Raw genomic sequence first — 16,803 nt, forward strand, 5'->3', positions numbered from 1 at the left:
AAAAACCGTTCTTATTTGCCAATTCTGGGGCCAAAATCGGCCCAGAATTTACTCATCGTCCTTTTACTCGGTCCTGGAGAAAGTTAAGAAAAAAAATAGCAACCCGTAAAGTGTTAATTAATTTGTGTCTCGCGCGCGAATTCCTGCATTCCTTTGCGATATTAAAAATTTTTCCTCGTTGAGAATCGGGAGAGAATGAGGGAGAAAGAAAGAAAAAGGCTCGTTGATAAAATCTCGCGTTAAGTTTTTTGCGAGAGAGGTCTAGACGACAATATAAAATATTGTCGTCCTCTCAATATTTTCCATTCCGACAAACGCTGAAGTACAGCGACGAGGCGCGCAGCTAATCAGTTATTCGGCGATTCGCCGAAAAGGATCGTTCGCGTAGGAAAATTGGCGAGCAATCAAGTCGACGGGGAAGGAGGAGGAGAGAAATTCGGCAGACCCGCAATTATTCTTCGCAACGATAAAACGCTCATCGCCGCAGTAAAAAATCCGGCTGAGGATCCTCGGAGATTCTCGGAGATTCTCGGAGATCCTCCTGAGATCCGCTGCTCCCGGGCGTCGTTGACGCGACTTAACTTCTTCAGGAATGAATCTATTAAAGTCAGCAGAAATCGATTGGGTTTTAAAGCGACGAATATGACATCTGTCAATCATATGACAAGATTTCTCTACTTCTCGTTGGAATTTCGTAGCGAGTACGAATGAATAAATAAATATCGGTGATGAATAAATAAACACTTATTACGAACATAAGTATAAATATTTATATGTCGAATATGAATGTGAATTAATATTCATAATAATTACCTTCGATACCTTTGATGCCGACTGAATATCAACAGATAATAATACGTTATTTATTCATAATAATGCTCGCTATATCTTCGTCGACAATGTTGAAATGAAGCGGGAGCAATTGAATTACGTATCTAGACGTTCACACACGTGTGTCAGTATCCCCGAAAAGGTTCTAAGGGACCTCCTTCGCGGCTACTCTCGCACAACAGAGCGCGAACGATGGTTTCTTGCGGCCCACGTGCGGCAATCGTGCGTAAAATTTACGACATTGAAATTTCGGTCGCGGTTTATCGTTGCGGCGACGGTGGCGGAGGACGCGTCCGAATTTCTTCCCGGGGACGTACGTCAAAGCGCGGCGGCCTCTTCGACGACCGCGCTTTACGAGCGCGCCGTTTTGGCCGGGGAATAAAACCCGTGACGCGCGAGCAGTCGTTTCGCCGGCCACCGGAGGAATTATTAGCGGGCACGAGAAGGAAGAGAGGAAGAGAGAGAGTTCTTCCGTTCGTTCTCTCCCGCTAGTCCGACTCGATAAGTTATCGTGTTCGCGAGAACGTTACTTTTCAAGTCGCCTTGGAAACGGCGTGTTCTCGCACATCATCGCGCTGCGCGATAATTTGTCGACGTTGCAGTCTTAATCGTCGCGGCGACGATTTTTGATGAGCGCGCGAAATTTCGCTTATCGCTCGCAAAATTCTCCCGGCACGCTCAATAAAAATGACGCGAGCGGCACTCTCTTTTTTATTTAAGGCCGGCCGCTACCTCGCTCTCCTCTCTTTTTCCTCTAATCGAGCCTCGGGTTATTTATCTGCTCTCACGGACGCGACGAGCTGTATGAAATAGAGGCGACATTAAGGACCGGCATTCTTTAAGATCGGCGAGTCCAGTCACGCGGTATGCCTCTCTTTCTCTCTCTCTCCTCTTCTGATTTGACGCGAGTTTTTTATGCAGATAATGTCCTGAAAGCTCAAGCTGTACCGTTCCGACGTTTTGTTTTACGACGACCGCTTCGACGGCTCTCTCGTCGAATCCAAGATGGATTCTCGATGTCCGGCCTCGTCCTTATCTGGCGAAAGCCGGTGAGACCGCGTGCCGAAATTCGACAGGATTAATCGCCCGTGTCCCTGCGAAAAACAGGCCGTGGTTTAGAAAAATCGTCGATTTGTCTGAAAAATGGTCGACAACGCGAATTTGTCATCAGGAGAGACGAGAGATTCCCGTTGTCCACGCGAAAGATCATCTCGCGAATCCTTCCACCTCGCTAAAACCATCGATATATAATACTCGACGGAGTATGCTGCAAGATTTTCTTCGTAATTCGACGTAAGTCACTATTACGCACGCATCTCATATCTTTCTACGTCTGTCAACACGGTTTCGATTTCACGTCCCGTCCGGTACTGCATGTCGATGATTGTAGCGAGTGCATTTGCTTACAAAAATAATAATTCACCGTTTTTAGCTCGCGAAAACTGTTGGTTTGAGTAGTGAAAGCGTGCATTCGGCTGAGCGAGTACGGCCTCATTTTTAGGTAGGAAAGAGGCACTTTTCCCTAATAACGAGTGATTATAGCCGATTGCGTATGAATATATCCGAATGGTATAAATGTATTATTGAGTATTTTTAAGTAGTGGACACGTGCAATACTGTTTGCGAATTTGAGGTGTGTAAATACACATTCAACTGTGAATACAAAATACGCGTTTTCACGCTCGCAAACACTCACATTGCGGATTTAAAAGTGGCACGAGTAAATGCACGATTCTTTAACGCTTTTTCCTCCGTATCGAAACGAAACTGAGTGAAAGAGGAACCGTATGTGATCGGATATTTTTCTCGGTGTGTGTGAAAATGATAGAATAGGCTAAAACAGGCCGTATGAGGACTGAAAAAGGTGAGATATTTTTCCAAGGGTTTTTATTCCGCCATTCGTTCGCACGCGCGGTGACACGTAGTCTCGGTCGCACCGCAGACGCGTTTTCACGATTATTATTACGTGCGCGAGGCGGGAAATTCGCGTAAACGGTAAGCGGAACGATACGCAGCCAGGGTCGCCGCGACCGACGTCGCGAGCACTTCTATTGTTTCGCATTCGTCACGGCTATTGTATCGCGCGTGCCATATCGATCGCTACGTAGGCGCGGATCCGCGATTTTTGCGCGAACGGATCGGAACGCAAAGCTGGCGCGAGGCCAGGCCGCGTACGCGCCAAGTAGAAAAATGTCACTTCCACGTAGTCCCTCTACAGAATCGTATTGTCCGCGATCTCTGTATAATTGGACAGGAACAGGCGCCGCGAAAATTCAGAGCGAACTTTTCCGTCGCTGAGACTCGTATAAAATAATACTATAGCCTAGTTTAAAATTGTCTCCGATCGTCCCCAACTGCTTCAAACAATGATGAAATAATATCTCATCGTCCTTTTCGAGTGGAAAATGTCGTATCAATGTTGCCTCTATCTGCGACTCTGTATAACGTGAACGGAGACGATGAAAATTGAGGGGGGACCTTTCCGTCACTGAAAGTCAGGCAAATAAAATATATATCGAAGTTTATAATTAATTATCTTTAACGGTGCTTTTATGTGCGAAATCACATTTCGTTGTCTCTTTGGCGAGTGGAAAATGTCGTTTCGACCTTGCCTCTATCCGCGATTCTGTATAATTGAACAGAGACGGGTAATTAAAAATGACGGTCGCAAATTCTGTCGCTGAAAGCAGCATAAAATAATATTACGGCAAAGTTTGAAATTAATTATCTCCAGGGACGCTTTTAAACGTGAAATAACATTTCCTTGTCTTTTTAACAAATGGAAAATGTCGTTTAGATGTCTCTATCCGCGACTCTATATAATTAAACAGAGACGGGCGACAAAAATTGAGGGAGGATCTTTCCTTCCTTGACTGTACGTAACACAAAGCACGTAGAATAATACCAATGAAAAATTTCAAATTAATTATCGTGGAAAGTGCCTTTTCATGCACTAAAATAACGTTTCATTGTCGGTTTGACGATCCGGTGACTCGTATCGTAGCGGCAGCGAGATCCGTGCGTTCGCTTCTCGTTCGGCCGATTTAATAATAACAGACAGAATTGATTGTCATCCGCATGTTAATATTCGTACGCGCGATGTGTCGAGATAACGCGGCGCGGCCGTTCGCGATGCAATATCGCGACGTTGAATCGTTAATGGATAATTAATAACGTACGGGTCGACACGAGCGGAACGCCACCGCGAACATTACGTCGCGTTCAATCCGGCCGGAGAAACGTATCGGCCGTGCGTTAATCCCTCGGTGGGCGCGTTAACGCGCTACTTTGCGACCGAGAATTATTAGAGGGTGGTAATGTTGACCTAATATGAGAATTACGATGGCAGTGCACCGACGAAAGCGGCTCCATAAGTTACAATCAGGCGGCCGCGCGATCCACGGGGGCTCCCCCTCTCTCTCTTTCTCTCTCGCGCGCGTACTCTTTCTCTCTCTGCGAAGTACGTCGCTTAAATTATATCTCAAACGCCTCGCGGATTTCTCATCCTCGCCACGGGATCTCCTAATCGACAACGTGCGCTCCTTTTATTTCCACAACGATCGATACGACCGAAACCGTCTCCGATACTGCGCCGTAAACTCCGCGGGAAGAAGAGCATTTGATTTGTTACGCGCAACAAAGCGACTCCGAGTCGAAATTTTGGCTCTACGTTAAATCTTTAATTCTATGACACAGTAAGAGCTAAGGTAGCAAGATAAAAGTCAATCTCAATTCTAATCATTTTTATTCCTACATAGAAAGAGAGTGAGAGAGAGAGAGAGAGAGAAAGACCTTGTCTTAAGTTTTTGTTTTCGCTGTTTTAGCGTCAAAATAGGTTGTTCAAGGTAACATTAAAATTAAATCTGTAAAACGCATATTTTAAAACATATATTTAGACATTTATATACCTCTTTCATTTTTGCCGGTTGGTCACCGACAGAGCCTTCGCAATATCTTTCTTTGCAAAGCTATTTACGTTAATGCTCGAGCACGTCGTCGTTACATTTATATTCGCCTCCTCTGACATCCGTCGGGAGGATTGTGAGGAGACTCACGTAGCCGCGTAGACACGAAAAACTCGCCGAGCCTTGGAAAGCGCGAGCGACGCCCGCGGGAGAAATGTCGTTTCTCGTCCACGCGCGATAATATTTTCAGTTTTCGCGGCGAATCACGCGCGCGTCTGGAATGGCAATGGCTGGAGGAGGTTCTCCTCCGAACAAATATCCGCGTATAGCATGGAATCACGTCGCTTTGTGGATCCGTACGGAGAAAATAATTCAGAGGGATGGTAAATTTTGTGCCGTAACAAATAAATAAATATATTTTAAAAGTTGATTTTTGAGGTCATTTCATGACGAAATAAATGTACGCTCGTGTGAACTTTTCTTTATAAAATTACAGCAAAAATCAACTCGCAAAGATTGTACGCGTACTTATAAAACACCCTGTATATTTATTTGCTGGAATAATATTAAAATTTACCGTCCCTCTGGATGATTTTTCCCCGTGCGGGTGAGTAATCCCCGATGAATAAGAGTTATCCTTCGGCGATTGAGATCTCCGCGCTACGAAACTCACGGAGCGACACGCTCCAATGCTCTTGTTCGCGCCATGAATAAACATCGAGGATGCAGCTTGATTTTTCTGCGATTACAGAGCCTCATTATCTTATATTGGAGTACGTCATGTACGGCAAGCTGCTGGCGTACCTGCGCGACCACCGCACCAGGCAGTACTTCTACAACTTCAGCGAGGACTCCGCAGCCTTGACGTCCAGGGATCTCACCGTTTTCGGCTATTGCGTGGCCAGAGGTATGGAGTACCTCGCGTCGAAGAAGGTATGAATTACTCTCACACCGTTTTGTCCCTCTTGACATCGTCGTCCCTATATGGAGAGAATTTTACGGCAAAGGTCACTACGGAATTTTGTGACCGAGAAATATCTTGACATTCTGCTTTGATTTATTCAATTTGTATTATGTATTATTTCAAAAAGAATGCTAGATTCAAATAAATCATTACTCCGATATTCCTTAGCAATATTTACTCGGTCAAAGTAAAATGTTTTTCAAATAAATTATCTGATTAAAATTTACTCAATTCAGACAAAAATTTACCAAAGAATATCGGAATAATTATTTATTTGAATCTAGCATTTTTCCTGTGTGTACTAGTGGAAAATGGTAAAATTGGAAAATTTTATATGTGAAAAAGGAAGCTACAATATTCTCTCTGCGTATATAAACGACTTCAGGTCAATCGGAATTTAAACGTGAAATTACGAAAGAGAAATGGTAAAAATTTTCCTACCATTATCAATTATTATTACTTACATTTGTGTCATTTTTATCGATTGACCTTGAATAATTTTGAGTGGACTCTAATTTCCAGATATTTATTCCTCGCGCACATATTTATGAACGAAACGAAGAAAGCCGCTTCCCACGTGATACGTTCCAAGTAGAATAGTGTCCTTTTTGCCTTACTCTTTTGCCGGCACGTGCGTGACCGCTACGTGCCGTTGAGAAAGAAATTCGATCGAAACACGAGAGAAAAAGTAGTCGCGATAATAAATCTCGACACGGCGCTTTTGGACCCGATGAAATCAAGGCGGACGCGCGACATTAACGGCCTCGGCCGCGTTGACCTCCTCGGCGATGCAAGCGCGTTACGACATGCACTAATTTTACCTTCTCCCGTCGGCTCGTAATTTCGTGTAAATTTAAGACACACATATACCCACACGCACACACACAATCCTAGTTTAATTAAAAATTGCCTCACCTCCATATAATAACTACCCTGACTTGCTCGATGATTTCACGCGGAATCTCGATTTTCTTTTACAATATAATCGGATGAAGTTTCGATGCACAATGAGAAATTAACTTGCGCGATGCACGTTGTGGATCGTTTAATCTTTTTAATTTTTTAATAACGGAAATTCACGTTTTTTTGTTTCCGTAATAATTTATACAGACATATATTATGATTCTGTATTATAAACTTAATATTTATTGCAATTGTTTTAACACGTATAAATAAATACCTACTTATACGAAAAAAATATCATATTATACATAGTTAATTATATTTCTTCTTCTGGTAAATACTTGCCAATGAGTATTGGAGTAACCACTTTATTTGGATCAAGTCAATATTATTTGAACGGTTACGCTTTTTCTCAGTGAAAATACGAACGTACGAATATCCCGCGATTCTTCTCTTTTCCTCTATCGAATAATCGCATGAGTAATAACGTCGTGGGAGAAGCCGGGCTTTAAGCTGATTTTTACACACTGGCCGTTCCGGTGACGTTAGAAAAACAAAATCTCATGTTGCCAGCATACGTCGACGCATATCCTAGCAGTCCTTGATGACGTTACGTTATCTCCCGGCGACGCGAGATCGCCGCCGGTCTGTGTAATACCGCGTCAATTAACGAACCCTCATTACGCAGAACGCTTATTTATAGACCGAGGCCTCGACGCGGTTAATTACATACGTTCGTTTTCGCGCGAAAGAGGGAAAAAGTCGCTCCCGGTAAACACGCGGTGTGTTACACAAACAACGAAATCCCGCGCGCTGTTACGTCGACCGGTGTCCTGCCAGTCCTCCGTAACGTTACATCGATCGCTTCCACCTCGTGATCGTCGCGATTCCTCGTGTACGCGCGTGACAACGCGCTAATTAATTTCCCTTTATTACGCTTGTTGGCGAATCGAAGGTCCGCGCCGGGTCGCGCGCACTGTAATTAATTGTCGCGCCAACGAAAAAAGTCGAAGCTTCAAGAACGACCGCTTTGCGCCATCCGGCCGTTCCCTCCCCTCCTCCTCCGTCCCGCCGTGATTTCCTCTTTTCCTTTTCGACGACGCGTCGTGCGCCCGCGCGATTCGTTACGACATACCGCCGGGACGGAGCGGCGGAACCGCGAAAGGGTGGAGAGGAGTCGCGATAAATTTCGGGACGACACCTCGACGATCGATACGCGTCTCGGCCGTTTAAAATGTTTAGACGCCGGTTCTGCCGTTAATCCTCACGCGATTAAACCGATCCGCCACGGGCCGAATCGTTTTCGGCTTTTCTTCCCCGCCGAGACGTTCATTTGCTTCGCGATGATACCGCGTGACTTGCTTTTATTTCGATATTATGCATCGATGCATCAATGCACAGTGTCTGAAATATGCAGTATTTTAATATCGGTAATCGATTTCTCTCGTATTATTATGTATAATTGTTAAGTGTGGTGTTACCGAAAAAAAAAAAATACTCGATAAAATATTTCATATCTCGTACTGAGAAGTATCGGGATAAAAAGTAAGATATCTCGGGGAAGTACTCGCTCTTCGATGTTCCCAGCCTAGTATTTTTCTACGCGGAATGAACGGGAATTGGTTTATGTTTAAAAAAATCTATAATTCTGGTTCTGGTTAAAAGAATAAAAAAAGAGGAACGAAGTTTACCTTCGGATCATTGAAGCTGTTTCACCTAGAAAAAGAAAAAGAAGCATCACCACCATAAAACGACTATCGTACCGCGAAGTTTCTGTTAGATAACATTTTCCCTTACCCCCGCAATTCCGAAGGTATTCAAGGTGGTAGCAGATATCGCTTCACGCTGTGTAGGATGTATCGTTAGCGTAGAAAAAGTTAGCCCATAGAATCAGCCGGTACGAAACGCTCCTCGTCGAGACGCGCTCGACGTAGGATCGCGGAGGGTTAATTAATTTCCGGAACGCAGCCCTCGGTCGGGTCAGGTGTGCCGATGCGCCGATCTCTTCGGTGGCAACATTTTGCCGGTCTCGCGCCATCGCCGCCACTTATCGTACGTCTAACGGCCTTTACGACCAATTATCGTTAACTCCGTTCGCATTCGGGAGATACGGCCGGCGATTCGGAATGTGCGTCGGGGGAGAATCGTACTTGCGTGCTCGTTGCGAATGTAAAAATAAACGCGCGCGGTAATGCACACGGTAATGCGCGGCTGTGCCATTCTCTCGCCGCGGTTGGGACGGCCCGACACACGCGCGATTTTAATATCTCTCCTCTTTACGAGCAGACGAGAAGGAAACGATTTCGACGAGGCATTTACGGCTTCGGGGAGGTCGATAAACGTCTTCGGCTTAGCGTTCCTCTACCGCGAAAGAGAATCGGCCGGCTCGATCCGAGAAACCGAAATCCGCTCGTGCGTCTCGCGCGCGCGCGCGAAGAACGGCGGCCGAGAGGAGGTAGATGAAGGATAGATAAAGGGAACCGGCGTAAATTTCTCCACCTACGTGGTCGCGAAGAAAACGAACGGAAAGAGAGCGAGGGAGTCCTTCGAGGACAACTGGCAACTCCGTGGAAGGTCGCGCGCGAAGGATCATCGGCTGCCCGACAAATAACCCGCTAATGACGTTCCGTGTCGTGCGTTTTCGCACGGTCGTAAAACTTCCGCCGTGACGTTCGACCGCCCGTCTCGGAGGAGACTCGCTCTCACCTGGGGATCTGTGTCACTAGGCAAAGATTGACTTTTATTTCTCGCAGGAAACGAACTCGAGGTGACTCGGGTGATTTAGCGCTCCTCCGATTCGCCGAGTAGCGGGACTCGGCGACGTTTTCAGGACGATCGCGGGACTGTTAGTGCCGATAATTTTGGTTTTGATATTGATATGTAGATAGATTAACAGACATTTCGTAATTTCCCAAATTGTGGTGAAATCGGGTTTCCTTCGATCTCTACGTCGGGGGAAACGAAACGGTGGAATCGGCGAGACTTCGCTGGGACGAACGAAATTCGTTCGAGCAAACCGAGTCGAAATTTTAAATTCTACATTAAGTCTTCAAGTGGAGAAAACGGCAGTAATTTTCCTATTTGTTACGCCAAAGGAATACCAATAGAAGACCTTTGAACATTTAAGCCATTGGCCTTCTTTATATTTATCTTTCGTGTCGCGCTAAAGTATCAATTGATTCAACAATTGTATGATAGTTTAGCCAGCAACTGTGTCAACGAACAGTAGTTCATTCGGTGGACGCGATATTTCTTTAAATTACGTTATATTTATTTAACGGGAGTGATCGCCAATTTTGCCGATCCAACTTCTTTTTTCTCTTCAGTATATGCGATCGCTATTAATAGAAATATGAAGCAACAAACACGCGCGCGTTTAACGTATGCGTTTTCATTCACACGTGTATTATTCATGAAGTTACTTGGAAGTACATAAATGTAGTAGCCGATTAACATGCGTCACAACTGTCTAATAAAAAGAGAAGTCAATGCGCCGAACGGGGTGTTTGTCGTGACATAAATACCACAACGCTAACCGGTACTCGTCGAATCCATAAGAATAATCGCGTTAACAGTCGAGCCGAAAGTTGTCCCCGCAACTTCGTCGATTCATCGCATTCGCTGTCGTCGATTCGCACGTTGACTGCCACAATAACACTGGGGAAACTTTGTTTCCCGAACCATTTTAAACGATCAATTCGTTATATTTATATTAATTAATTAATATACTAAGGAATTATACTTGTTATTCAGCTAAATTTCTTGTCCCTTTTGTTCTCTTTAAAATGTTCTCTTTCTTTTTATATTTCTGTATATTCTATTATATTTTTGTAGATTTATTATCTTTCTTGCAGAGAGAGATTTATCGTATTTTGTCAATATTTTCGTAGTATTATACTTTTGCAGACGTTTTTATATCTCCTTTCTTATTTCCCTTTTTTTTTATTGTTTTATGTTTTGTACCAAAGAGACTGACGATTCTCATAAATAAATAAGAATAAATGAATAAAGCTCGCGAAAGACTGTGCGAGTTAATTCATAGTCGGCGAGTGGAACACAAAGAATTGTTTTTGCATGTTGTTTACGAGACAACTCGCATTTGGCGGTCGGTATATTAAAAACAGAATGCTCACCGGAGCGACCTATCTTTTTATCCTTGGCGAATATCCTTTCGTTACCGCGCGGTAGAATCGTCCTCGCGTCCGTTCGCGCGCCGGGCAGGAAGCGGCGGCAAAAATTCGCGCTTCTTCGGGAAACGGGAAGATCCGTGAGGAAGAAGGATGCACCTGACCAACGACTGGTGGCAATTAGGGGAACAAAGAGAGCCGATCGCTCATTATTATTCCCGCTCGATCGTTCCTCCTCCCCTCTCATCCTCCCGACGAACGCCATATTACCAGTTTCCGCCCGTATAATAGCTTCTGGGAAACGGCGAGGCAAAAATGATTTTCCCGAGTTAATAGACAATTACGCGGGACGCGGGGCTAAATGACAGTGCGCGCTCGCGCGCGCGCGCGCGCGCGCGTGTCAGCTGCGGATACGCGTGGATGCGCTCTCTCGGACGCGGGCTTTTCATTCAAGCAGAATGCAGCCGAGCCGACGCACAGTCGACGTGTTTCGTAACCGCGTATTTTGCGTAACGCGCGACGACGCTGAAATGCGTAATAATTAATAATCGCTCACAGTTTTTGTCGTCTCATTTCCGCTCTCCTTCAGACGCGTCCGGAAATTCTATCTTCCCGAGACGAAATTTTGTTCCTACATTAAGTCTATTTTAGTTCTATATGAAGTCTTCTATTGTCCTTTGCTCCTATTGTTCTATTGCTCCCTTTGATGTTATAAATGGCGAAGTTATCGCCGTTTTCTTCAGTTAAAGACTTAATGTAGGACCGAAATGTAAAAGAGCGCCTATTGTGGCTCCTTTAATGCTGCAAAAGGAATTTAATCTACCAGAACCTAAATTTGAATTCTAAATTTGAATTCTATATTAAGTCTTCCAGTGGCGAAAACGGCAATAACTCTCCCATTTGTAGCACTAAAAGGAGCACAATAGAAGATCTCTGAACACTTAATGTAGAACTAAATTAGATTTAAAAGTAAGACTAAAATTCCGACTCGGTAGATCTCAACTCCAATTTTGCGCTCGTTTGATGTTACAAACAGGTACTTATTTCCGCTTCCTCTCCTTGAAGACTTTAATATAGAACTCAAAATTTCGACTCGGGCGGACACACAAGATTAATAACAACACACAGGACGTGAATAACGAAGATTTTGTTATTCTGTTATGTCTTACTTTATTTTGCGGTAGAGGCACGACGCTATTGTTTTCCACCGAGCAACCGAGCGGCCGTTTCTGCCGTTCGTCGAGCAGATGAGACCTGTCGCGATAAAATTTATATTCCCAATTGCTCATTCTTCCCAGAAATCCTCGCGCTTGTCAACGGTGCGATCCGAGTCGACGTTACCGGATTCATCCGTCGGCTCCGACGAGCGTCTGTTTCGTTTAGCTGAAGCAATATTTGTCTTCGCGCGCGCGCTTCGTTTTTTTCCACGACTCTATGTCGCCGCGAGTCCCACGTTCGTCGCGCTCTCGGGGTTCGAAGGCCGGGTTTTTCTCGAAAAAAAAAGAAACAGGCCGTCGACACCGACACTCTCCCTTGTAATTATCCGTATAATTTCCCGACACCGCGCGATAACGGGAACGCGCGCGCGCGTGTCTTGCATCGCTGATCTTGAGCGCTCAAGATAGTCTCAACGTCGCTGACTTGGCTGTGCGCAGATCATTCACCGTGACCTCGCCGCCAGGAACGTCCTCGTGGACCACAATAAGCTGTGCAAGATCGCCGATTTCGGCATGTCGAGGTTCGCCAACGAAGACGGCGAGGTGATCGAGACCAGGCATGGCAGGAACGCTTTGCCTATCCGATGGATGGCCCCCGAGTCCTTGATCTATTCCCTCTTCACGACCAAGACCGACGTCTGGAGCTTCGGGATCCTCATGTGGGAGATCGTCACCTTAGGTAGGTGTTTTGCTCATTAACTCGTCGGCTAACGATATTAATACAGGCAAATATTGACCGATTGGAAAGGAGAGACCGGTTGTTGTCTCGCGGATTATTATGTGAAAATAAAGAGACACGTGCGTCAACCTGTTTAACCGATAGCGTGGAAATATCGCGAAACTGGCGCCAAGAATAATACGGCCCATAATGCCTCGTTAATTATCGACGATTTGTTGCCTCTTCGTTAAGCGTCACCCGCAGATTCGAAAATATAAATATTCCATTTAAATAGAATAAACGGCGCCGACTATTCTAAAATATACAATCTAACTACTATATACCCGCCACTAGCATTTAGAAGTGAGATAGCAACTCAAAATTGAGGGTACGTTATTTCACGAAAATCTTAAAAAGGCAAAAGTGAGTAATACATTAATGTCCGGCAACTAGTTATGATTTTTCATCTCGTAACTGTCATTTCTGTTGTTCAACCATAGTCATTATCTAACCACTAGGAGAAGTGGACATTATGTTATCGGCTAATCGCAACGTTAGACACAAATTTATTATCTCGTGGCTAGACATCCACGACGGTTAATTCCTACTAGGGATGTTGTTAGACTACTTTCTAAATAAATATATCTTATTTATTCGATATTTTTTCTCTCGTAGAAAACATGGTAAGATGAATGAATTTAATAGAATTTATGGAAAAACTATTAAAACTCGCCACACTTACTTTCTTCCATAAAGAAGGTGTATAACGATCCAAAGAAGTCCGCGAAAAAATTGAGAAAAAACCGATTTCTTCCGAGGCTGTGATTCGAAACTATAATTTATTATATAAATAAATATTTATATGAGAAAAGCTACATAATATTCTGTCTATGGAACCGTACGTTAGAACAATAGAACAGAATCGTTACGTGTACGTACACGTCGCCGTGATTTCTTAATAACTTGTCGCCGGTTCCCTCTTATCGCCGCGTCTCTCCGAAACGAGGCGTGCGCGGCGGCGCAGAGGCCGCGCGAAAAGGGCTCGTTTTGTACCTCGTTAGAGCGCCGTTACCGTCGGGGCGTAATCGATGGGCCGATATACGCGCGACGGCAGCCTCACCGCGGTCCCGGCCGGCCCGGAGCGTCTCCCGACGGCCTATCGTAATGATCGTACCACCTTGCGTTGTTTCAGGTTCAACACCGTACCCGGATATGACGGCGCGGGAAGTCATGCGGAACGTGCACAACGGTTACCGGCTGGAGAGGCCTTCGCACTGCCGAAGCGAGCTCTTCAGGGTGATATCGCGCTGTTGGCACGCCGATCCCGACCGCAGGCCAGAATTCCAGACCCTGCGTAGGGATCTCGCCCAGCTGCTGGAGGATAACATGAATGGACACTACGTGGACCTCGAGAGCTTCGCTTCCGAGTGCACCGATTGAGGCAATCCCGCGGCCCTCGTCGTTGGATCCCCCTCGACCGCATCCCCGCGTCGAGACCGCCGTGGGAAATCGATTCCGCGCGAGAGACGCCGCGCCGGCTCGACGATCCACGGAGAGAGAAGGAAAGAGAGAGAGAGAGAGCGACTCTTACGGCACGGGGAGAATTTACCCGAGCCGAGAAATCACCTGCGCGCGTTCCCGAGAAATCGGGCGATTCCCGGCAGATTCTCGGGGATTCTTTATCCCTTTCGCGTCCGCGCGAACGGTGTCCCTCAGCTCGTCGTCGGGCATTTCGAGAGACGCGTTGGCGATTGTACGCCCTTGAAAATGGAAGCAGAGACGGTAATTGTCGGTTTTAAATGAAGAAAGAACGTCGAATCGTCGTGATCGACGAACACCGGCGATCTTCCGCATGCGAAATCCGTTCGCGAACTCGAACGCGTCCGATGTTTTTTCGCGGGCAGCCGTAAAGCGCCGTGACATTGATTCATTTGTGGTAATGTTCACGAATTCATCGTATGAATTGACTCTCACTATCGATGAACTTCCATGACGAGCTTCCGCGAATACCAATATAAAGAGAAAAAAAGTTATTCATAACTCAAAAAGAGAGAGATTCACGCCCCGAAGAGGTGCGAAGGAAATTTGTGAAGACCGCAAGGTATAATTATTTTCTATTATTTTGTCATTTCATTGTTACATTTTGATCTTCCAATTGTCTCACTATGTAGAACTAACAGTACTCTTCGGCTCTTCGATCATTCGTCTGCTAAGGGGATGCCAGGACTTGGAAACCTTGCCGACGATACTGATAACTTTTTTTTACAAAGTTTACGTCTTATTGTTGCATGGAATTCTGTATAAGTACTTTTACACAGTGAAAGTGCGTGCGAAAATGAATTGGATGGAGCATTGCTCAGTATGTGTAAATATTTTTAAGCGGGTTTTAAACTATCCAAGGAAATGGTTTATAGAAATTAAATGGCCAATAGGAGCCGAAATACGGTTGTTTTAGTACTATATTTCAATATTAATAACAGTAATATTAATAACAGTAATATTAATATTAAAATGTAGTAGTAAAACAATCGTACTTTGGCTCTTATTTGGCCATTTAATTTCTGAAAGATACAAAAAGTTTGTAGAAAAATTCTTATATATCTCAAGTCCGTCGTTAGTTATCATAAAACAGAGTACCACAACGTTCACATCACATTTATATTGCATTTACATTTATATAAAATCTATACGTACAAAAAATACGAAAAGGATAGCGCGATCGTGTCAGTGTAACATTTTGAGGATCGCTTCTACGTTCTGTCGACACTATCAGTTCGTCACTAATCAAGTTCGTCACTGACTTCGGCATCCCCTTAAATCTTTCATCTTATTTATAAGCGAAAAATATCGCGTTGTATCGGCATTGATTTCACGTACTCGCGTACATGCATCGTGGAAGCTTCTCGTTTATTACGAATTATCCTCGAATCCCGACCGGGAAGAATCGGAGAAGAAGGCGGTTTCGCAAAGTTACATAATGGACGATTGTATACCCTCAACAGAGCTCCGTCCGAAATGTTTCTGTCGCTTTTTTTGGTACTTATTTATTATACCGAAGTCCGGTCTCGCTCGCTTCGGCAAATACACGATGAAGAGGAGAATCACGGAGGATGTTACACTTCGAAGACACAACGGGACTCGATTCCGCGTCGAGACGCATCTGTACATATTGTATCCTTCGCGCTATACATACCTGTAGGTGTACGCAAAAAAATTGCAACTATATTCGCTGGAAATCAAACAAAAAAGCGGGTGTGCTCGCACACCCAGACCCCCCCCTCACACACACACACACATACATACACACAAACAAAACACACATGCGCATACACACATACACACACACGCGCATACACATAGATACACTGATATCGCATCGTCATTGTCGTAACACCGTAAAATAATCTTATCATCGCTAATTAACGAATAAATTACTCGTCTCGTTAGGTGTACGTGCATCCATGTTTCCAATCGCGTCCGGCGCGTTTATATTCTTAATCATTCTAGTCTTTCGACGCGTTCCGGGGACGGCGATTGGTATATATCGTACGTAATCGCAAATGCACGCCGTCTTTCTCCATCATCTCCTGCCGCTGCGCCGACCAATGCCGTGAAATCGCTCGAGGAGCTCGCGACAACGGCGATAACACGCGCGTTTAGAGCTCTAGGAGTACGGATTATAAGCCTCCCCACCAGTTGATTATTTTATTAAGTATTTTTTATCTCGCTGCCTTCCGAGGCGACGTCGTTCTCTCGCACCTCCCGGGACGGCGGAAACGTCCGTCGTCGTTGCTCGAGACACGTCTCGTTCTCGACGCGTTGCATGTCGCGTCTCGGGCGTGCGAGAGAAAACGAAAGAAAGAGAGAGAGAAAGAGCTGTTACTTTCGCAGAGGATTTCGGCTGCGACACACTGTATGTAGACTCGATTGTACTAAGAACTTTCGTCAGTAAACGTTGTGAGAAAATTTAATCAAACGGCCATGCTGTCTCGTTAATAAACCAGATCCACGTGTCCCGACGCGCGTAATTACTGTAAGACACGGGGGCGATAATATGTTAAATACGCGCGGAAAACCGCGTGCTAACTATTAACTCCGCCGAGGGCGACGAAAGCGCGATACAAATTGTCGCGCGCACGTGCACATAACAATACCGTATCCCCGGCCGCCTGGCTTCCTTCGTGAAACGTTTAAAATA

At 45.0% G+C, this 16,803-nt stretch overlaps 1 protein-coding gene across 1 annotated transcript in view; it reads left to right on the forward strand.

Annotated features, from left to right (window-relative positions):
• Positions 1–15,077, forward strand: part of LOC106746115 (mucin-19-like) — a 220,427-nt gene extending 205,350 nt beyond the window's left edge. Inside the window, exons 6-8 of the mRNA XM_014622337.1 lie at positions 5,488–5,669; positions 12,386–12,626; positions 13,798–15,077. Coding sequence (XP_014477823.1) covers positions 5,488–5,669; positions 12,386–12,626; positions 13,798–14,045 — 671 coding nt within the window. The 3' untranslated portion in view covers positions 14,046–15,077. The remainder of the gene's footprint in view (positions 1–5,487; positions 5,670–12,385; positions 12,627–13,797) is intronic.
• The last annotated feature ends 1,726 nt before the right edge of the window (positions 15,078–16,803 follow it).

Source organism: Dinoponera quadriceps, unplaced genomic scaffold (assembly GCF_001313825.1).
Source record: "Dinoponera quadriceps isolate SergipeBrazil2010 unplaced genomic scaffold, ASM131382v1 scaffold1782, whole genome shotgun sequence".
Taxonomy (NCBI): domain Eukaryota; kingdom Metazoa; phylum Arthropoda; class Insecta; order Hymenoptera; family Formicidae; genus Dinoponera; species Dinoponera quadriceps.